A 21,565-nucleotide genomic window follows, 5' to 3' on the forward strand; every position below is an offset into this window, starting at 1 on the left:
GCATTGTCATCTATACAAGATGCAAACGAGATGTGGACTCGCCTTCATTAACATCAAGCGCCCAGCAGCCGCCCTGTTCATTTCTCTACTGTATACCCGTAGGGCTCTGTTGGTCCGCTCTCCCATTCAAGTTCACTGTGCTGTTCGCGCTCTGGCATTTCCATGACTCCCTTCGCTGCGGGCCGATGCAGCCTCTGCCTCTTGCGATGCCCCTCCTTGCCGCCGCAACATGGGACCTGCATGCCGCACATATACGGATACGGACATGTACGGATATGGTGTGGCCTCATCAACCACGGCCTCACCTGAAGTCAGGGACAACTCCGCAATTTAAACCCACTCACGGGCCCTCGCTTGATAAAGCTGGCAAATGGCACGCCGCACGCCTTTGGAAATCTGCTGAACCGTGAGACCTTGCCGTGAAACAAAGTGCTTCTGCATGGCCCATTTCCCCAATGGAGCCTTCTACTCTATTCCTCGCCGCTAAACCTGCGGGGTCATCTCCTTTCCAGGAACCACGGAGCGAACATGGATTGAAAAGTCGTCTCGAGGGGGGCAGACCTCTGGAAGCCCAGGGACCTACCTACATAAAGGAGCCGGTACGCCAACGCGTACCCCTTTGCTTCGTCTCCGTTGAGCTTAGCTACATTCTCTATCGTTTACTGAACTTCCTGAAGCAAGGCCAAGGCATCGATTGCTGCGACCTGCGTCCTCTCTTTCTTTTCGAAACCTTCCATTCGTTCAAATTCTACAATTCAAGCTTTCTCCAAGCCGCCCGGTCGGTTTAGGCATTCACTCACTTATACAAAGTCAAACCATCGAGTCTTCTCAGACACCTCCTTACTGCAAAAATGAAGTTCACTTGGAGCATCGCCAGCGCGGCTCTGCTGGCCACCCGCGCTCAGGGCGAGATTCTTTGGGATGGTCGCTTCAATGACATGACCTCTGCCACTGACCTCGACAAGTGGTCCTGGAGCACCCAGACCGGCCCCTACCAGTACTACATCCACGGTTCCGGCGCCACCACCGAATACGTCAACCTCTCCGAGGACTTCAAGAACCCGGCCGACACGGGCTCCAAGCAGGGTGTCAAGATTTCCCTGACCAGCACCTCCTTCTGGAACGGCCAGACCATGCGCCGTACCGAGCTGATCCCCCAGACCACCGCCGCCATCGGCAAGGGCAAGCTCTTTTACCACTTCTCCCTGAAGCGCAGCGCTACCAACGCCCCCTCCCTGAACAAGGAGCACCAGATCGCCTTCTTCGAGAGCCACTTTGTTGAGATGAAGTCTGGTTGGCAGAGCGGCGCCACTGGCACCGAGGACCCCCTCCTCCGCTGGGATGTCGGCGGCAAGACTCAGTGGAGCGTCAACTGGGATGCTGACACCTGGCACAACATGGTCTACGAGATCGACTTCGATGGTGGCTCCGTCGGTTTCTGGCACTCCACCGGCTCCGACCCCCTGACCCAGGTCGTTGCCCCCGTCCCGGCCTCCGCCTCTAGCAACGGTGCCGACTTCCACGTCGGTGTCCTCGAGCTCCCCCGTGAAGGCTACGCCGATGAGACCGAGGACTTCTACTTCTCTGGTGTTTACATCGAGAATGGTGAAATCACCAAGGCTATTGGCTCTGGATCTTCTGGCTCTGGCTCCTCCGCTCCCTCTGCCCCCGCTGCTGCCGCTCCCTCTGCCCCAGCTGCTGCCGCTCCCTCTGCCCCAGCTGCTGCCGCTCCCTCTGCCCCCGCTGCTGACGCCCCCTCCGCCGCGGCCCCTACCACCACCCCCAGCGCTACTCCTGTCCCCTCTACCCCCGTTGCCCCGGTTGTCCCTGAGGAGCCGTCCGCTCCCGCCTCCAGCCCTACCCCGACTGCTTCTGCTGGTGGTAAGCCCGCCTGCCGCCGCCGCCGCCGCCGCAACCTCCAGAAGCGCAACTAAGTGCCGCTGTCATTGACGGCGCTCGTGGATGAGGTGGCTTGGTCGTTCACTTGGACTCTGAGGCGAGAAAAGGACCATTTTTGATGTACATATCATTTTTTTGCATATAAGACTTGTCACTATGCCTACTGGACTTAGTTTTGAATATATTCTTCAGTATACGACGTCAATGGCTACCAACTCACCGCACGTGTGAAACTGAACCAATGACTCGCCACTTTCATCTACCTTGAGTTCGCCGTATCGCTGGATTCGCTCGTGGAGATATGAGTAGCAAAGTTCATGGCTTAGAAGGGGTTTGACCTCTATGGGTTCTTTCAGTGCTCGTATGCGTACATCATAGGTATTTCGCTACCTGCTCCTCGGTCCATCTCCAAAAATCTTCGGCGAGGCCTGTGCCACCCTCTTCGCGAGACTTGGAGCCCTGGACAAGGTCATCCCGAATAGCATAAAATCGACCCCATGGAATAACTAAGGTCCTTCTGGTTAGCAATCCACAAAAGTCAACAGACAAGGTCAAACCCACCCCAATCACCTGTCTTTTCAATCGTCACGTCGGGAGAAAGCGCCGCAAATAATTCAGTGTAAGCACCATTGATAGCGGGATATGTGGTGGCTTTCCTGAACAACGTCGGGATCAGCGCTGTGATGTGCCGGTCCAGCTCTGATGAGAGGTTTCCAGGATTCAATGCCTTATTTATAATCAGTTGTCCATTTCGCATCTACGCCAGGACTGCGCCGAGACTTACGAGACTGATGACGCCGTCGGCTTTGTGTCGCTTGGCAAATTCAGTGGAGTGAAAATAATTGCCTGCCTTGCTGATGCCGTACTTGAACTCCTTGATTCTATCCCTGTTGTAGTCGAGGTTATCGATCTCAATGGCGGGACAAGGCGACAAAACCTCTGCGGCTGAACTGGAAACCCAGACAATGCGAACACTATCCTTGAGTGCTGTTTTGGCCGTTTGCACCAGAGTCGGCGTCAGCAGCTTGCTGAAGAGAAACGGGCCGACACAGTTCGTTCCCAGCTGTAGTTCGTAGCCCTGGGCCGTCTTGCTCCCCTGAGGTGGCATCATGACGCCGGCATTATTGATGAGAAGATGGAGTTGTGTCTCCTTGGCGAGGAAGGTGTCGGCTGCGGGCTTGATGGTGGTGAGGTCAGCCAGATCTAGGGTGAGGAGATCTAGCTTTCCGGTGGAATTGGGCACTGCCTCCTTGATAGCAACAATGGCAGAACGACCCTTTTCCTCTGAACGAGAGGTAGCGTAGACGGTGGCGTTCTTGGAGTAGAGAATCTGTGCGACTTCCTTGCCAACACCAGTGTTTGCTCCCGTCACGATGCAGACCTGCGACGTGTAAGTTTCAAGCGACTCATATTCATCACATTACGCTATTGACTAACCCTGCCAGAGAGATCAGGAATATCCTTCTCAGTGAACTGCGGCCGCGGCGGAAAGGCCTGAGTGAAGATGCTGAAGGGGTTGAGCATTCTGACTTTTCTGCCCGACGGAATGGAAAGCAAGATGGAATGCACTGATCTAGACAATACAAGACAGAAGTGCTGGGTTGAGGATGGGAATGGAATAAGTTGAGTGTGACTACGGAAACCGACGTCACCACTTGAATGGCTAAGTCCGATCACAAAAGGTAGTTTGGTGTTCTGAGGAATATCATACAGTTGTGACCGCCGGAGACTTCATTGGCCCGAAGCTAACTTGGAATGGTGGAGTGCGCCTTTGCCGATTTGGGATCCGTGCTGATCTTCACCGAGGGGGCTTCGATGTTTTGATTGGACAGCACACCGAGGGTCAGCTTCCCCGATCCGACAAGGTGCTGACAGGCGACCGAAGTCGAGCCGTGTAACGTCATCCTCAGTAAGGCACCTTGAGAAGTACCCTGTGATGTACTTGAAGATGACAAGGCTGGCTTTCTTGGGCGGTTTCGAGACGTGGTATCCGTAGCGAAACTTCTCGTCTCGTTCTAAAGGGGGGTTGCCTCGCAAAGGGGAGACCTATCCGTCGCTCGACCTTTGCGTTTGAATTGTCACTGAGCAAGGTACCGAAACCTCAGGAACAGTGAGTGAGATACGGTCAACGGCATGAGGTAACCTAAGGTGACTGTCCTGACTCTGAACTGGAGCGTGGCTATTGCAATTCGCCTCATGCAAGTATCCGCCACAGCGGCTTACTAGGTACGTAACAAATAGACAAGCTTCGAACCATGTCGAGATTCCAGGACGTGCAGGTGCGACGGAGGCTGAGATGTTCTGATTGACATCCAATGAGGTAAGACTGAGTAAAACCTCACGGCGGTGCCTTCCCCGGCCGTGCAAACCGAGCCACGTGATGCTTGTCAATCGACCGGTGTGGGGGGGCCTGCCGAAGGAACATCAGCCGGGAGTCAATTCGGCAATGTGATTGGCACGGAGTCGCGGTCTGGAACTGATGGCAGCACGAGCCAACGTCTAATGCAAGACCCAAGACCACTTTTTTTCCGTCTTTCCTTTCAGCCACACATATTCTGCACTTGGGCTTCCTATTCGTCGGTTTTGGTTGCTCAGGTGTCTACGGATACCTACCCGGTCCTCAGAACAGAGCACACGCTAAAGGTACCGGCAAGAACCAAACATCGGAAAGTGTGAGCCTCACCTTTTCTTGCCCGGGCCACAGATCGCACCACACACTGCACCGACACCGCATACTCGTCGCATCTGGCTGTTTGGAACGAAGCCTCCTCGTTCCATTTTCACCCCCCCAGACCACCACCTTTTCAACCGACACCTTATATTCAAATCCAACGGGTGCATCATCTATCCTTCGCGACTCCCGCCTTGGCAGCGACGCCCCACTACGAGATCGTCCTCTTTCAGCCTTGTGTGTGCGTCGGCACGTTGATGCACTCCGCCGCGATACAGCCAGAGGCGTGGATCGTGCTATCCCGCTTCGCACTATCTAGTCGAATTCCCTAGTCGAATTCCCATGCTCGTCGCGCATTCCCTCTGATGTCAAGGTAGGGTTAGGTAGCAAAAGACATGCTTTGATTCGAGGCCAACTACACATCCCACCTGCCGACTACGACCTCCTTGCCGTTTCCTCATCTTCCTCCGCCACTATCGACCGGCCAGCTGCGTCTTGCTTCATATCCTCTCGGTCGACCACAACCTCAACCGGCCGTGCACCTGTAACTATCGGCCGCTTCGGATCGAATCTCGACACATATACAAATATTGGTCCAGGAATATCATACACTCCGGCGGCATCATGTCTCTTCCCCGTACGTTTCCTGCATTCTGGGTTTCGTTGCCTGCCACACCGTCGCTAAAGTGAAATGTGCAGTCAGCTCCGAGGATGAGGATAATTACACCGCCATCATTGACGGTATTCTCGCGACCGCAGACTTGACGACCATCACTCGCAAGAAAATCCGTTTGGGTCTGGAGAAAGCTCTTGGCGGGAAGGACTTGACTGATCAAAAGGTAACAAATTCAACGATCCCGCCGCCAACTGCTGGCATATACCTTTGCTACCCAAGTCAGTTGGCAGGTACCTCTCGATGAGCTGAAGCTGACCCAAGTGCTTGCAGGATGCCATCAAGGCACTGATCGAAGAGCGCTTCGACGCCATCTCCGGATCCAATGACGCAGCACCGGACTCATACTCCGCAAGTCCCGCCCCGAAGCGAGAAGCCAACGGTCACGACGATGATATCGATGGCGAGATTGAGGTGTCCGTCGCGCCTGTCCGGAAGAGGCAGAAGCGCGAAGACTCGTCAGAAGACGCCGACGCCAAGCTCGCCGCTGAGCTACAAGCTCAGGAGAACAGAATGGCCAGAGGACGGACGACTCGTGGCGGCAACGGCGCAAGTAGCAAGGGCGGCAAGGCGGTCAAAAAGAAGAAGGCGCCTCGCAAGAAGAGCGACAAGAAAATTGATGACAGTGACGTCGAGGACAACGGGGAAGCACCGAAACGCAAGGCTGGCGGTGGATTCCAAAAGCCCTTCAACCTGAGCGAACCGTTGTCAGAGTTGCTTGGCGAACCCCAGGTATGGCCTCGCCGGAGGGCATGTGGGGTGGTGGTTACATGCTAACTTTTCCCTCCAGCTCTCTCGCCCGCAGGTTGTCAAGAAGCTCTGGGAACACATCAAAGGCAACGACCTGCAGGATCCAGAAAACAAGCGACAAATTCTCTGCGACGACAAGATGCATGCCATTTTCAAGCAATCTAAGGTGGATATGTTCCAGATGAACAAGATGATCGGCGCCCACCTTTACCCGGTTGAAGAGCAGTAAGAACATAAGGAGGTGGCCCAGGATGAAAATAACACGGACGAGCGGGGCGATTTAAAGCAGTGGCGTCTTTCTGGTTTGGGACTGGCAATCAGAACTTTCGGGCGGTTTGGTTGGGCATCCGGGTATAGGCAGCAAATGGACGGTGAACCGCGAAGTACCGAGTGCTTTCTCGAGGAAGATATTAGTAGAGGGTGGGTCCGTTGTCGGCATGGCATCTTCACATATTTAGCCATGCAGGCCGTCGCAGCCATTGCTGCAATTGCAGGCTTTACGCCAGGTAGAGAATCTGGGCTAGCTCGGCCTTTGGAGTAGGTCGACACTAGTCTCCATTAGACACTCTATTCAAACAGACTTGATTAGCATCATGCCGCTCCAGCGACGCAATATTTTTCGAGTGATAACGATATATTACTCCCTTTACCTAGTTCAGAGAGTAGCAGAGAGGCATCAAAGGAGAGAATAAGTTGCCACAGCGTAACTATGACTTGTCAGGACTTTCGTATCCGTACGAGAAAGGATGATTACAGATGAGTCATCTTGCATATACTCTAGAGTATGGATGATTTCCAATCCTTGAAGTCTCAAGAAGACTTGATTATCCATCTCTCGTGCACCGCCTCCATGACTTGGGTGCGAAGCCACACGTGTCCTAGACCTTGCTGGTGACTCCATGAAGCTCAGCTGTTAGCTTATGTTCCATCTCTCCTGTTATGTAAGCCTGTGCAACCACCCCAGCACCTTCGAAGCTTCTTGAACCTGGCGGTGGCAGCAGGCGGTTGCAGGGGTGAATGACGCACACCGAGAGCACGGATAAACCCCGGTCGCTTAGCCGTCCCGGGGCAGCAACAAGCAAGGGGACTTTTTGCTGGACCCCGCCATGAATTCCCTCCGCCCACCAATGCCAGAGCCAACCCAACCCACCTGCGGTTCCCTTGGGAGCCACACATAATCATTAATTTCGACGTCTCTCGTCTCGCCGCGCCCGATTAAAAGTACCGGGCTGCCCGCCTACATCCAAGCCCTCTCTCGTTTTTGCCTCCATTTGCGCTGCACTTCAAAACCATTACACACACTCCGGAACTAGCTCTCCAGCTGCAGCTATACCGGGTCATAACCAAGTCTAAGTCGAAGACCATTTTCGCGCATCAAACAAGCGCACTGTTGGTACAAGAGAGACAGCTGGTCTCGACCGAGCTGTTCAGCCGACTGGACAACCCCATCCTTGGCTTCCACGCCCGCTGTCTGCATGAAAGACGACTCTCCCGATGGCCGACACTCAAGCTGCGGGCGGTGACTCTAACCCCTCGAGGGGCAGTCGTAACCGCGGAAGAGGTCGCGGCGGTGGAGGAGGAGGAGGAGGAGGAGGAGGCAATTCTGGAACCCGGGGAAAAGGAAGAGGAGGACGTGGCAGGGGCGGTAACAACGCTGCAGTGCCAACTCAGCCAGACACCTCGAGCACATCTCATCCATCTATCACCAAGGCCGATAACAAGGTGCTTACACGTACGGCCGCAGAGGATGATGATACGGCGAGTAGCGACGGAGAGGTATGCTTCATCTGCGCAGAGCCCATCAAGTTCCACTCGATTGCACCATGCAACCACAAGACCTGCCACATCTGTGGTCTTCGCATGAGGGCCCTGTACAAGACCAAGGACTGTCCTCATTGCCGAGTAAGTCTTACTTCCACTGGCGCTATACTGATACGCGGAAACTGACCCCAAGCTAGACTCCTTCTCCCTTCGTCGTCTTCACAGAGGATGCGAATAAGCGATACGAAGATTACACCAACGCCGACATTACAAGTTTCGACAGCAACATTGGTATTCGATATACCAACGAGGAGATTGTTGGCGACACTGTCGTGCTCCTCCGATACAACTGCCCTGCGGAGGACTGCGTTTTCGCTGGATTAGGCTGGCCAGATCTTCACAGGCACGTCCGCTCAACGCATCAAATGAAGATGTGCGACCTGTGTACCAGGAACAAGAAGGTTTTTACTCACGAGCACGAGCTCTTCGCGGACAAAGAGCTCGAGAAGCATATGAGACATGGAGACGACAGACCAGGTGCCATTGATCAGACGGGCTTTAAGGGCCACCCACTCTGCGGATTCTGCGGATCGCGTTTCTACGACGACGATAAGCTATTTGATCACTGTCGCGAAAAGCACGAGAGATGTTTCATCTGCGACCGGAGAGACTCGAGACACCCCCACTACTTTGTCAACTACAATGCCCTAGAGAAGCATTTCGAAAAAGATCACTTCCCTTGTCTGGATAAAGAATGTTTGGAGAAGAAGTTCGTCGTCTTTGAGTCGGAGATGGACTTGAAGGCACATCAACTGGCAGAGCATGGCAACTCTCTGTCCAAGGATGTTCGGAGAGATGCGAGGGTAGTCAACATGTCAGGCTTTGACTATAGATCGCCATACGAGAACGAGAGACGCGGAGGGAGTGGGGGAGGAAGAAGCGGCGGCAGTGGCGATGGACCTTCAGGCGGACGCCAAGGTCGTGGCCGTGGTCGGGATCCCAATGCAGAGCCCATACCCCAGAGCTCTGCGCAACCGCTCCGTCGCGATGAGCTTGCCTTCCAAAGACAGATGGCCATCCATTCAGCACAGTCAGTTTCCAACCGCACCTTTGATGGCTCGCTCTCCCAGCCATCAAGCACGACACCGGCTTCCTCGACTCGCCGAGGTAACGGTGCGCCGGCACCTGGAGGATCATCACGTCAAGGTCCCGCAGCCGCGGCTAACCCTGCACCTGTGTTGCCCACTGTCGAGATGGAGCAGCTCAACGTGACCGATATCGCATCGTTGCCTCCTCAGGAGAGGGCGGTGATGTTGCGCCACCAAGGAGTTGTTGAGCGCGCCTCAAACATGCTTGGCCACGACCAGTCCAAGATGAATGCGTTCCGCGAGTACATTTCGAATTTCCGGAAAGGAAAACTTACCGCCCCTCAACTGGTCGATGCCTTCTTTTCGCTCTTCGCCGACACATCGTCAAACGCGTTGGGCACTCTGGTCCGTGAGGTTGCTGATTTGTTCGAGGACAAGAGCAAGGTCACTGCCCTGCATAAAGCATGGCAGGACTGGAGAGCCATCAATGAAGATTACCCGTCTCTGCCTGGCTTGGGCGGTATGCACGGCGCGACGACAGCCTCAAGCGGCTGGGCCAGCGCGGCCTCCCCATCCCCCACTGCACCAGCGGCGGCACCGAACCAGAACCAGAAGCACTCAAACAGAGTGTTAAGGCTGAAGAACAGCACCCGAGCCGGCGCCTCGGGACCTAAGCCCGTGACACCGGCCTTTTCGAGTAACTGGGTCTCGTCATCGAGCGGCTCGCGTCCTCCACCAGTATCATCCGCATTCCCTGCGCTCCCCGCGGCTTCCTCGTCATCCAAGTCTTCGGCACCCCAGCCATCCTGGATCGGGCCGAACAAACCTTCCGCCTCCAGATCATCCGGCCCCGCAGGCCCGGTGCGTTCGACGCCCGCCGGTCGCCCGCCGCCATCTTCTGCCTTCCCCGCGTTGCCCCCAGCGCAGAAACCCCTCACAACAATCTTCGGCTACGGCACGGGCCGAGGTGTACGACGCGATCTTGGCGGTGCCGCTAGCAGCTTCAGTTGGGGATCGGCCCCGGGAAGCGGAGCAGCAAGCGAGAATGTGTCGGAGAAGGAGGAGGAGGACGCTGTCCAGAGCACAGGCGGAAAGAAGAAGAAGGGCAAAAAGGTGCTTGTCCAGTGGGGTTAAAGAAGAAGTTGGTGGTACGAGGCGTTGTGATGGATGAGTGACAGTATTTAACGGCATATTAAGCCGCGCTGTGAAGAAGATTGCTCAATACCTAGGGAGTTGGCCATACGTGGCCCGGAGTTTTGAGAAGGAATAAAGAAAACCTAGGAGTTGCAGAAAAGTAACAAGAAATAAACAGGCCGTCAAGTAGAGCAAATATGAGCCTTGGCCCTCTCGGTTACCACCGTAGGTCGTCTGTAGCAATGAGGACCCGGATAGACTTGGCTACACACTTCGTCAAACCCGCACGAGGGGGCAGTGGGTACGATGCTCGGAGTCTCGAGAGAAAGTTTACGTGACCTGTACTCTTTATTGCCAGCTAAAAGTTGGGGAATCGAGACTCTTAGTAAGTACCCCGAGGGTCGCCGACATTTCCATGCGTTCACTAGCAACATCATCGGTTCGCAGGCGAGGAAAATACATTTGAAAAGAATGACTTTTATGTGGACTAGGACAAACGAAGGTTACCTCAAAGACCAGCCGGCTCATAGTACTCCCGGAAGCGGTCAGTACTATCCCATTCCACGGTCCATACCACGTTCCAGCAATCCAACAATAATCTGGGAAATTTTACTGTCCAGAAAGCCAAATAACCCTCCGGCAAAGGCCCAACTGTCCGCTTCAATGAATCGGGCATATCCTCGTAATGGTTTTTCTTGTTACGTAGGGCTCTCAGCAGGTCAAGCAGCTTGGACCCCGTGTACTTACGCTGCTTGCCCAAAGAATCCACAAAGTCTCGTGGCAGTAGACGCAGGAAGTCGCCTTTGGTGATCGCCTGCGCGTGCTTCTCCAAGTGAACAAGGTGGTCGCTAGGAGGGTCTCTGGGTTCCTTCTCAAAGTGATCCGAGACGTCGCACAAGAAAGCAAGGCGCTTCTTGGCAGACCAGAAGAAGGGATGAGCCATAACATCACGAGCTGAAGGACGCTCCTTGGGGTTGGCATTCAACATCAAGCTGATAAGATGCTTGGCCTCATACGCGAAGTCGCCGAGTGCATCTAGAGGCGCCAAATTGTAATTGCCTTTGCGAATATTCACCTCCCTCATGTAACGATCGCCACAGTCGAAAGGATGTGAACCATTCGTCAAGACGTAGAAGAATACCAGACCCAAGCTAAAAATGTCAATGGAGCGAGTGGCACGACGGTTGGACATCATGTCGGAACCAACAAGTATAGATCCTGATCCGCTTTGAATGCTGGACTCCATAGTGGCAGTGTCCCTGGCATCGTCGTCGAGTAGCAGTTCAGGGGCTCGCCAACCAGATGTTCCCGCGGCGCGACCGGTGGTGGCGCCGAAGGAGGACTGGCCACCTTCTAGCTTTTTGCAGAGACCGAAATCGGATACGAGAAGGCGCGGTCGTCCGTCTTTGCCCATATTGACCAAGATGTTTTGTGGCTTGAGATCGCGGTGGACTATGCGAAGATTGTGCAAATGGTGGATGCCGTTGGTGATTTGGTACAAGACACCAGGCAAATCCATCTTGCCTGCCTGAGCCAATCGGGTGAAGTGGTGAGGCTTCTCAATGACATCTGCCAGAGAGGCTGCACAGCGCTCGAGAGCAATGTACAGAAATCCATCTCGTTGTTGCTGGGCATAGTATCGAATGACTAAAATTGTTTATTAGACTTGTCCACAGAAGCATTCGTCTTTCAAATCTTACCATTGGGATGGTCATCACTCTCTCGCAACAACTTCGTCTCCTGAGAGGCAATATCGTAGAATTGGATAAGCATCCGCTTGACAGCCACTTCACGCCCGTCAAATCTACCAGCAAAGACCAGGGTGCCATTGCTGCCCGTGCCAAGTTGATTCTCGGTGTCGACCTCGATGCCGCCCATTTTGATGATCGACTCGCCTACCGCTTGCATGTCGTTTGTCATGGTCATTACATCGGGCTCCAAACCAGTAGCCTGTACACCAAGCTTCTTGGCCTTGTTGACGGCTTCCTCGACGGAAGCAGGTGGTTCGTCGTCGCGAGACTGCGACATCTCCTCTCTCTTCTTTCCCTTCCGGTGCTTTGTGCCTCCGCGACGGCCACGGTGAGCAGGCTTCTTCTTTTTGACATCAGGGGTACCGGGCTCAGGGGGGGTGGCAGAAGACTGCTTGTCCACGCCTGCGGCCAATTGATCAACTATTGGCGTCTTCTCACTTTCTCTCTCGTTCTCAGTGGCAGGTTCAATTGCGGGGACTGAACCCTCAGGCGCTAGCTGCTTGTCGGCAGCAGCCTCTTGTGGTACCGAACGTGCATCCGCCTGCTCAGGCGCAGAAGGAGGGATCTCGTCATGGATCGTTTGCTCAGGAGTTGCATCGGCACCCATATCCTCTGTGTCGGAAGCAGCCTCATCTCGCATATACCACTTCGTCGTCTTAGTTTTGTACCAACGACGTAGATCTTTCTGATAGTAAAACAGAACGGAAACAATGAGCACAATCAAAACAGGATTGGAGAAGAAGTCGATAACGCTGTTGGAAACGTGATGCGGGATAGACTTGACTTTGTTGACGATGGTAGGCGTCTCTACAGCGTCGTCTGGAACAGTAGTGGGCAGAACTGGATGGTTTTCAGGGTCCACCACTGCATCAGACGCTTCTGCGCGTCCAGGTAGACTAGGGGGTTGGTAGATCTTTCCCCTAATGACACCATCCATGTAGTGGGTTCCGATCATTGCTCCAACCCGCTGCGTCTCGTTCAGCTTGCCCCACGGTTGGGCAAGCTGGAGCCAGTCAGGTGACGAAGTCTTGGCCACGGGGGCGTCCAATATGAGAGGGTAAGAACGCCCGGACAAAGCGTACCAGTTGCCCGTGTCGGTCTGGTTGACGAAGATGCGTTGGCTTCGAATCCGGGCGTTGCTGTCATCCTTGGCTGGTGGGACAGGTTGGGGAAGAACAATGAGATCGGGGTTGCTCAAGGGTTCGAGTCCCATGGGTCTGCAGACGTCAAAGACCTTGACTACAGGCGAGGCAAATTGCGCATTGCAGAAAATAGGCAGTTTGTCCTTGTGAGCATTGGCGTAATCAACACCATAGATCTTGCCATCATGTGTGGTGGTATGGTAGCGCTGGTCAATGGATTGATGGTGTTGGTTGAGCAGGTCGTAGTCATTTGTGTTAGGAGTCCAGTCGAAAAACTTGAGAGTAGCGATCGGTCGACCGTCTCTGCGAGCTATGCCGACCTCGTACTCAGTGCGGCCCAGAGTAATTGTGCCGGCGGAGCGGCACTCTTCGTTGTTCTGGTCGTATAGTGCGTTTGGGCGCAAGCAGCTCTCTGCTTCGTTGACGTGGGAGCCGCCGGAGCCAAACCACCTGAGCACGCGGCCCGTAGCGGCATCAAGTGTGATCATGGTGGTCTTCTTAGTGCCCGTGTAGACGATTGGGGGATTATCGAGGGCCGAGGCGCCCTCGTCAACCATCTGCTTCATGGTCAGGCCGGTAGATAATAGTCTGGGCTCAGTGGAGCCTGCTGGAGACCAGTAGTAAATGTCTCCATCGCGGTTGGGCTCAATGGCCCAGATGTAGTGGTCGATATGGTTGTAGTCATCGTCCAGATCGGACGCGTTGAGACGATAATGTGTCGTCTCGACCATTGACTGATCAACCTCGAGATGCCAGCGCTCAGTGGCGTGATTACGATCACTGGCATAAAGGTGTCCATCGACGGTCGCCATAAGAACGAAGTCTTCTACTTCCCAGTCCTTCAGACTCCGCGCATGGTGCTGCGTAGAGATCCCACCACCTCCAACGCGGGAGGCAATGGGTCGATGTCCAGAAGGAGGTGCTCGCACGGACTGAGCCGGAGCCAAAGTTGCGATGGCGCTCGCATCGTGAGGAATGAGTATGTTGTCGGGGTCGGACCGACGTTCGTGTTCTTGTTTATTGGGTTGGGATTGCTTCGAGGTTACGGAGTTTCGACGCCTCGGAGACTCGACAGCATTGTCGGCCTTGATATTGGTAGCGGCCCAGTTGCGGGCAGCAGCGTCAGGGAGTACATCACGAACGGCTTCGTGTTGACTGCTTCCGGCAGCGGGTTGGTGTTGATGGACTCTGTGTATTTGGGGGATGGGCTCGATAGGTTTCTGCTGTTGCTGAGCATCGGCGAGGGGTAGACATGAGATGGCGAGTACAGCGAGAGCAAGGAGGTAGGTTCGCTGACGAGCAACGCGCGTCCCTTCGCCTGGAGGCCGTCGCAGCATGGTAGATTTGTTGTAATGCGGAAGGGATTTACATCAACGCTTCCCAGTGTTGGTTGAAGAGCAGGCGAGACATGGAAGCAGCTGTGGGCGTCGTAGAGGTCGTGTTCGTGGTTGTGGTGTTGATGGTCCGACGGCGGAAAAGGACCATGTGAATGTGGGTTGGGCTAGCGAACTGAATCGGAGCCCACAAAGACGAAAAGGTACTCCGTACACAGCAGGTGGGATGCAGCTGTGGAGGCGGATGGGAGGTATCAACAGTAGGTTTGATGAAGGATAGGTGAAGTGGTTCCGTTGACGGATTGCGAGGTAGGTTGGGGGGACGAAGGTGAGGATGGAGATGGAGAAGAAGAGTGGTGGCTCCGTTGGAAATAGGGAGCGAGAGCAACGGGTTTGAATGTTTCCTGCTCTTGCTCTCTCACCTCGATTTCGACCTTGTCAGCTTTGGTTTTTTTTGGGGGGGGTGAAGCACAGGTACAAGCACACGCACCGGGGGTAAGCCAATGGAAGCATGCACTGAGGTGGAAGTCACCTCAAGGTCTGTCAGCTACCGAAGGTACCTAATTAGCCCAGTGACCATGCCAGTGAATGCAGCCCAGGTTACCTTCCTCCGTAAGGTAGGTAGGTTATGGAAGTCTGTCAGGAACCGGCGGGAGCTGGAGGTCACCAGCAAAGCCGGCAGGCGCCAGGCGGGCTGTGGAAGGGTGGAAGGCAAGGGAAGCTCTTGGGTGCCGTTTGTATACAGTGCGGATAAGCGGCCGTTTGTGGGTGTCGTCGTAGGCTCGACCGGGACAGCGGGCTGACCAGGATCAACTTTGACCAAACGGGGAGCCTAACGGGGCAACGGGGCTTGTTCAAGGCCTGGAGTTGAGAGAGTCAACACCTTTGGACAGCGGACAGCACAAGTCAGACAAACCACTGGAGGAAGTTTGTATATAGTGCCTATTTCTCATATAGGAACGGCTTCACACTGTTCATCTCCACCATTCCCGTCAAGCGAGCCCCACCCACCACCGTCACCTCGGCCATTCAGAGCTCGCAAGCGTTCCCCCAGTTTCAAAAGGGAGGAGAAGAAGCGCACCAGCGGCCAGCGGCACCACACGCTTTCTCTCTGCCCTGCGCATCCCGTCCCCCCTCCACATCCATCTCCTTCGTTGTCGACGGTCGACGGTCGAGGGACACAAGCATCGCCCCTAGGAAGCCTCAAACTGTGGCAAACTGGGATCGCGGGGGTGTTCCAAGCGTGCCAACCCAAACAGCATGATCTGCCAAACTCCATAGCAAGCTGTGGAAAAGCGGAACACTGATTTGGTCGTCAGGTTCGTCCAACAGACTCTCTCTCCGCCGTGCTACCGCCCCATCCAGCTTCGACATTTATTCAGCCATCAATATAATATCATCAGCCTCCCATTCACATATTCAAGAACCCAAGAGAGAGGATCCAGGGTCCTCGTTAGGGCTCCGCGTCCCGAACCCTTTTACCAGGCCCCCCTAGCCGCTCGCCGAGTCCGAATCGACATGGCTTAGAAGTTTGACCAGAGTTGCCTAGTGGCCGGTGTCGCAATGGTACAGTTGCACACTTGCAGTTGCAAGGTTTCGCCCGCACGCCGTAAGGGGGAAGTTAGAACTTGTACGATAGGGTGCGAATGTGGCCGGACCTGCGTTCTTGAAGATGACGATCCACAGGACCCGACTGGACTGCGACCTCGACCCTCGACCGCTCGCGGGAGCTAGCTGTCGCTGTCCACTGTGCTGCATACGCTAGTACGCAATACGTAGTACTCTGAACGCACCACCACGCAGTACATCAAGACCCGGTCTACACGGTGGTCCCGTCGCTGTCTTCAGTGTCGTTTACATAATCATCGTAGAGAGCATGGCACAATGGCTGTTTGAGGTCGGTAGTGAATGGGTTTTCCCGTTCGTTTCTTTGGTCGGCTGCCGAATCGGAGCCAATCCAGCGCCGCCGTCCAGCCCGTCGAGGAACAGATCATTCGCCGAGTCTGTCGATGTGGCGGTCCATCTTGGTTGACGGAACCGCTGATCCAGCAGATCAGGTGTGTCGGACACAGTGTCCTCAGGGGATATTTCTCATTAGCACCGCCGCGATCTGACTGTGATGCTGGTTGTTCCTGCAGCTTCGCCGTCACTGGTTGGCAAAACAGGAGCAGATGGAGGTGCGGGAAGCAAGCAACTACGAGCACCAATTTTTGGCGCCACGGGAGAATAGCCGGCTCCGAGCCCATCGCACTGTGTAGTGTAGACGTCGTCCAGCATTCGTACCTTTTGACAAGACACAGAAGAGGAGATCCTGTCGGCACAGGGAAGACAACTATGGCAAGGTTACCTACCCACCCTGCTGCGTAACTCGCCACCCCCTGATACTTGTCCGTCCCGCGTCGCCCACTTCACAAGTCACAACAAGCACGCAAACAAATATGTTATCCTCAGGATATCCGTACGGAGTACGTCCGTACAGAGATGGACTGTTCACTGTAACTTTCTGTCGAGTCTCGGTGGCTTGCACTTGTGTAACCATTCTTTGCACAGGTGTTTGGTCTCGAGAGAGACTGTTGTCGCCGTTCAGCCAACTAAACCTTGCCATGGCCGATCAATCCCCTCAGCGTTCGTACGGAATCACGGAATCTCCCCCCTATGGAACTTTGCAAGTGACAAGACGCGACATCCTAGACATCCCGCCATCCCTTTCGTATTAGGCCTTCCTTTCTGCTGTGCGTGTGTGTGATTGTCTCCCTACGCAACGTGCCGGCCGTGCAATGCGAGCTCGTCCCATATCCCTTGCTTCGGTGCTTTCTTCGCAAGCTTTACACTTTTGCCAGTCCGAACGGCCCAAAACTCTACGCGGGTGTCCTGCGCCGTCCGGGACGGCGCAATAATACCTGTTTAAAAATATGCCAAAGCACACGGGGCATTCCAGCAAACCTTGCTTCTTCCCCCTAGGCTTCGAGGCTCTGGCGCCCGCGCGTGTAATAAAGCACGGACAAGATGCGGCCCACGACTCGGTAAACTTTTCGTCCTGCAGGACTAGCACGTATCATAAAACCCTCACGACGACAACCTCAAGCTCGCTGTATCCTGTGGACCTGTCCTGCTTTCATGAGTATGCGGAGTTACGCATGACACGCGTGCAAGGCGCGGGCAGCGTAAACAGTAGTAGCCCCATTGACGATTGCGTAGTTGCGTACGCATCTCGCAACATCCACTTAACCGGGTCATGAAAATGAGAGACTTCTGTATCCGTACACTAGAGTCCTTCGATTACCGGCACCCGCTCTTGGGCCCGAGTGCGAGGTCACGAACGGTCGACGGTCCCACCCAGCGGGGCTCATCATTGAGTGATTGGGATCTAATGTTCAGGCCGACGGCTGGCTACGGCAAAACCCATGTCTAATGTCCCAGCGGGACGGGATAGATACGATGTTATTTCGAGTCTTTGCAGCCCGGACTTCGAGCTCCTCTCCAACTAACCGCACGTGAAATTGTAAGGTGAACTATTGAGCTTCGCCTCCTTGGCCCCTCACGGCTGGGCCCGCCTTGGTATGGTATTCAAAATACAAAGATTAAAAACGGGTATGCGTACATCAACTCATCTAGGAGGGAAACTATTTTCCAACAAAAATCAAGACCGCCTCTCCTGTGCTGCGCCTTGCCATTAGCGCCCGGGAACAGCATGCATGCCCAACCCGCAACATCCATGCAGAGTCCCGGTTAGAATTTAGAAAATGCTGCTGGCGAAAGAAAGTCACGAGCTTCCAGAAGCTTGATCAGGCGAGGATCGGGTCTTTTTCATGTCAATGTCTATGCCCTGCATGTTGACCTGGTGTCCTAGTGCCGCCACCCCAAATGGGCACCCCTTGGTCAAGGGTCGTGTGTCAGACTTGTCACTAACGTTTGGACGACGTAGGATTACAACAAACACAACGAGTTACCATATAAGACTATACTTAGTCAATCAGGTATGGTCCAACACAAAGTCTATCCTCGCTCGGATGTCTCTGTCGAAAACTTGCCCCTGCTTTCTCCTTCCCTGACAGAATGATTTAACTGGGGCGCAATTGACGAAGAACCTCACACAAGCTCTTGCCCACACTCTTGCTCGTCGCTGTACTCTTCTTACTTTACTGTTCTTCCTAAACTACCTTTAATTGAGCGTTTCCTCGATCTCGTGTATGCTTTGCTAGCAATGGCGATGACTACAGAAGATGCACTATCGATAATAACATACGAGACTAATGACCTACGATGGCTAGTCGTCAACCAGGCCTGTTTTTCATTTGTCCTGGAAGCACTTGAACAACTAATCGTCATCATTCGCTCTTCCACTTCGATTGGAGACAGGCTCTCGCCTCGGAATTGCAGGGGGCTCAGGTGGTTCTTAGCACATTAGAGTCACTATATCATCAGATATCTGTGAAGTGTGAATGAATCATGATCTCGTTTCTATTGCGTTGAAAATGACAGATCTAAGGGCCCCTCTAATTCCCAATACCAAAGCTAAGTACTAGTGGTTGACCATTAAAGTTGAACATTAAAAAAGACCGTCGCCTATACATGGAGCAGCGTAGACTCCTAGCCTAGTCGGTCCCGTTGAATATGCACAGAAGAACTCGGTAGTCTTTGTTGGTGGATATGTACGAAAACTCTCAACTCCTCATCGCGGCTAGCAAGTCTTGCCCATGTTGACAGCTGAAATTAGAGTGTTAGCCATCACTTCTTAGTTGGCTCTTGGGTTCTCTTGACTTACCATTCGCGTAGACCGCATAGGTATCCGCATGGTTGAGGTTTTGAGCGCTCGTAAGAGTCTTCAATGCAGTGTAGCCGTAAATGCCAAAGTCGAGTGTTCCCTTGACCTCGAGCAAGTGCGTCATCTCGTGCTAAACGATCAAAATGGTTAGCTCCACTCAAAAGTCTCGAGGAGAGAATAAGTACCAGAGTTGTCGTCGACTGGTCTTGGTTGTGGCAACCGGTGGTAAGCAAAGGAAGCGCAGTGAAGTACAAAGGGCAGTTGACCATGTACTTGTATGCCGGGACGGTGTAGGCCAGGACGCCGGGAGAGCAGGACTTGTAGACGTCGCTGCAGTATTGCTTGGAGACGCCCTTGTTCCGGCTGCCGCACTCGGAAGCGACCTTGTTAAAGGTGTCGACGACGGTCTTCTTGCTGGCAGCGGTAGTCGACTTGAAGTACTCGGTCAAGCGCTTATCGTCCTTGGTGACGTAGTCGGCAGCGGCGCGGGCGAGCTTCTGGCAGCTGATGAGAGCCGCGGTCACAGTGTTGTTCTGAACGCCCTTGCAATCGGACTGTACAATGGTTCGCTTGATCATCTGCTTGTATGACGTGCGTGTGAGGGCCGCCTTGGTAACGTTGACGTTGTTGATGTTGAGCGTGTTGCTGTCGATGTTCAGGACGCCGGCGATGGTTGTCGAGCCGGCCTGTGCGTAAGGGATACCGCCGTTGACCATGACTTTGAAGGTGTCGGCCTTGCCCAAGTCATGCAATTCTGCAAAGTCGACTGCAGATTCAATAGTCTCGCCAGCTTTGATTGTCCTGAAGGAGGCGTCGGTGAGGAGATTCTGTGGGGCCATGCGCAAGCGGACGCCATCAAAGGGGAGGCGGTTGTCTTATAATTTGAGTCAGCGCCAGGATTTTGAGGTTTTTTAGAAAAGTTCTTACCTCCATTGAAGACGGCAACCTTTTCAACGGCAGCCGTGTCCAAGATGGTGCCGGGAGTGAAGAGCTTGAGGTCAACTTTGCCAACGTTTTTCAAGGCGATCTTGACAGCCGTGTTGCCGTTCTTGGTCACATTGGCTTGGAGCGGAGTGTCCCTCTTCACGAGCTCGATGGGAGAAGCGCTCACAAGGGAGGCCAGGATGGTGAGACCAGCGAAGAACTTCATCTTGACTTGCGAAGCGGAGAGTTTTCGGTGTCGATGGTGAATAGTTGAGAGACTGTTGGAGTTGAGAGTGGTGATCCAAACGAAAAGCCATGAAGAGGATGGGATTTCATTTGGCTTTATACTAAATGAAAACTCAACGGGTCTTACCGTTCAGCGCACGATACCACTCGAGTTGACATCAAATCTGGTGGCTCCCCGATCCGGTTGGGCAATAGAGCGGCCATGATCCAAGCCACGCGAAATCGCAGTCTGGCAGGAATTTGAGGCTCCAAAGGATGTTCCGATGGCTAAGAAGAGTCCATGGGGCGGGAGGCGCTCGCCATTGTCGAGCCAAAGAATCGAGAGCACACCTTACTTGTGATCAACAGGAGAACCGAAAGGCTAAAGGAGGGTAAGCGTATAGTACCTCTGAAGGAGCAGGAAGTTGGAGAGGGATGCATACACCTCACAAGGGGGCAAGGGCAGTGCCTGGAATCGGCAAGTGCGTCAGGCTCGAGTAGCCTAGTAGGGAAAACTAAGGTTCCAACGTGATGGACAGCCTGGGTTTGTGTAAGCCACGAAGGACAGATGCGGAAGCTTCATTGAGAGGAGAGACAAGACACCCGGCGCCACTAGACTAAGGCCTCTATGTCGCTCTCCAATCGCCTTGGAATCTCCAATCGCTTTGGAAGTGGGTGTCACATCGCGTGTTGATTACACCAGGAAACTCCAGCGTACCTGAGGACCACGGAAAGGCCAAGCCTGGCCGATCTGCAAGTGATCTGCAAGTATACACGAGGACCACGGGTCTTCAACTGCCGTGGACTCAAGTCGGAAGATCATCCAATCACAAATACCGTCCTACATTCGGAGCGGATTACATGGGGCTCGGTTTGGGCCAAGAGGCTCACTGTCCGCAAACGGATTTCGGGATTGTGGGGATAAAGAGCCTGGGGAGCCGTAGCCTCTTCTGTAGATGGTTAACGCACCGCGCCTTGCTGGATGTCTCCTAGAGACAAGGAGCGGACGTGAGACATGACACGAATTACCCTCGGTGGCTGCGAGACACGGGCTGGCTGACGAGTGAGACAGGGATTCTCCGTGCCCGGGCAGCTGGGGCTAGTTCGTAATAGCGAGTAGTTCCTCCTATTGAGTGTCCCAGGTTGCCGGCAAACCAAGTGAGACACGCTGCAGTGGATGGCGGTCCAGAAACGTTGTTCACGTTTTTCTCGTTCGAGATGACGTCGGTAGCAGAACGGAAACATCACCGAAGGGCCTCGACCCTAGGACCGGTAGTGGCGCGGGCAACTACCGGACGGAGTGAACCTACGGAAATAGTGGGTCACCGGCGCCGACCTCCGTATCCTTGCTTCCCCCGCACCCCCGTCATTTTCCTTCGCAAAAGCGCTGATCTGGCAACCTTCCTCTTTCGTCCGTAGACCGGCGCGAGATTTTTATGCACCAAGTT

At 54.2% G+C, this 21,565-nt stretch overlaps 7 protein-coding genes across 7 annotated transcripts; 3 read left to right on the plus strand and 4 right to left on the minus strand.

Annotated features, from left to right (window-relative positions):
* Positions 1–340: 340 nt before the first annotated feature.
* Positions 341–562, minus strand: CORC01_11417 (uncharacterized protein; the record flags this gene model as incomplete). Its single annotated transcript, XM_022623041.1, has 1 exon — positions 341–562. A coding segment is annotated over one exon (222 nt), but the record flags the coding sequence as incomplete, so codon positions are not given.
* A 289-nt stretch (positions 563–851) lies between these two features.
* CORC01_11418 (uncharacterized protein) lies at positions 852–1,934 on the plus strand (the record flags this gene model as incomplete). The annotated part of the gene is made up of 1 exon (XM_022623042.1): positions 852–1,934. The coding sequence occupies one exon, from the start codon at positions 852–854 to the stop codon at positions 1,932–1,934; it is 1,083 nt and encodes a 360-aa protein (XP_022470441.1).
* Positions 1,935–2,271: 337 nt separating this feature from the next.
* On the minus strand, positions 2,272–3,423 carry CORC01_11419 (short-chain dehydrogenase; the record flags this gene model as incomplete). The annotated part of the gene is made up of 4 exons (XM_022623043.1): positions 2,272–2,405; positions 2,470–2,626; positions 2,684–3,280; positions 3,337–3,423. The coding sequence occupies 4 exons, from the start codon at positions 3,421–3,423 to the stop codon at positions 2,272–2,274; spliced, it is 975 nt and encodes a 324-aa protein (XP_022470442.1).
* A 1,771-nt stretch (positions 3,424–5,194) lies between these two features.
* Positions 5,195–6,222, plus strand: CORC01_11420 (DEK C terminal domain-containing protein; the record flags this gene model as incomplete). The annotated part of the gene is made up of 4 exons (XM_022623044.1): positions 5,195–5,207; positions 5,270–5,409; positions 5,517–5,975; positions 6,034–6,222. 4 exons carry the CDS (start codon positions 5,195–5,197, stop codon positions 6,220–6,222), a joined length of 801 nt encoding a protein of 266 aa, XP_022470443.1.
* Positions 6,223–7,487: 1,265 nt separating this feature from the next.
* Positions 7,488–9,976, plus strand: CORC01_11421 (zinc finger protein; the record flags this gene model as incomplete). Its single annotated transcript, XM_022623045.1, has 2 exons — positions 7,488–7,895; positions 7,952–9,976. The coding sequence occupies 2 exons, from the start codon at positions 7,488–7,490 to the stop codon at positions 9,974–9,976; spliced, it is 2,433 nt and encodes an 810-aa protein (XP_022470444.1).
* Positions 9,977–10,484: 508 nt separating this feature from the next.
* CORC01_11422 (uncharacterized protein) lies at positions 10,485–14,206 on the minus strand (the record flags this gene model as incomplete). The annotated part of the gene is made up of 2 exons (XM_022623046.1): positions 10,485–11,623; positions 11,677–14,206. The coding sequence occupies 2 exons, from the start codon at positions 14,204–14,206 to the stop codon at positions 10,485–10,487; spliced, it is 3,669 nt and encodes a 1,222-aa protein (XP_022470445.1).
* A 4,678-nt stretch (positions 14,207–18,884) lies between these two features.
* Positions 18,885–20,118, minus strand: CORC01_11423 (deuterolysin metalloprotease; the record flags this gene model as incomplete). Its single annotated transcript, XM_022623047.1, has 4 exons — positions 18,885–18,910; positions 18,969–19,098; positions 19,154–19,842; positions 19,896–20,118. 4 exons carry the CDS (start codon positions 20,116–20,118, stop codon positions 18,885–18,887), a joined length of 1,068 nt encoding a protein of 355 aa, XP_022470446.1.
* Between the last annotated feature and the right edge of the window lie 1,447 nt (positions 20,119–21,565).

The sequence above is a fragment of the Colletotrichum orchidophilum genome, assembly GCF_001831195.1.
Source record: "Colletotrichum orchidophilum strain IMI 309357 chromosome Unknown Scaffold_124.1, whole genome shotgun sequence".
NCBI classification, from domain to species: Eukaryota; Fungi; Ascomycota; class Sordariomycetes; order Glomerellales; family Glomerellaceae; genus Colletotrichum; species Colletotrichum orchidophilum.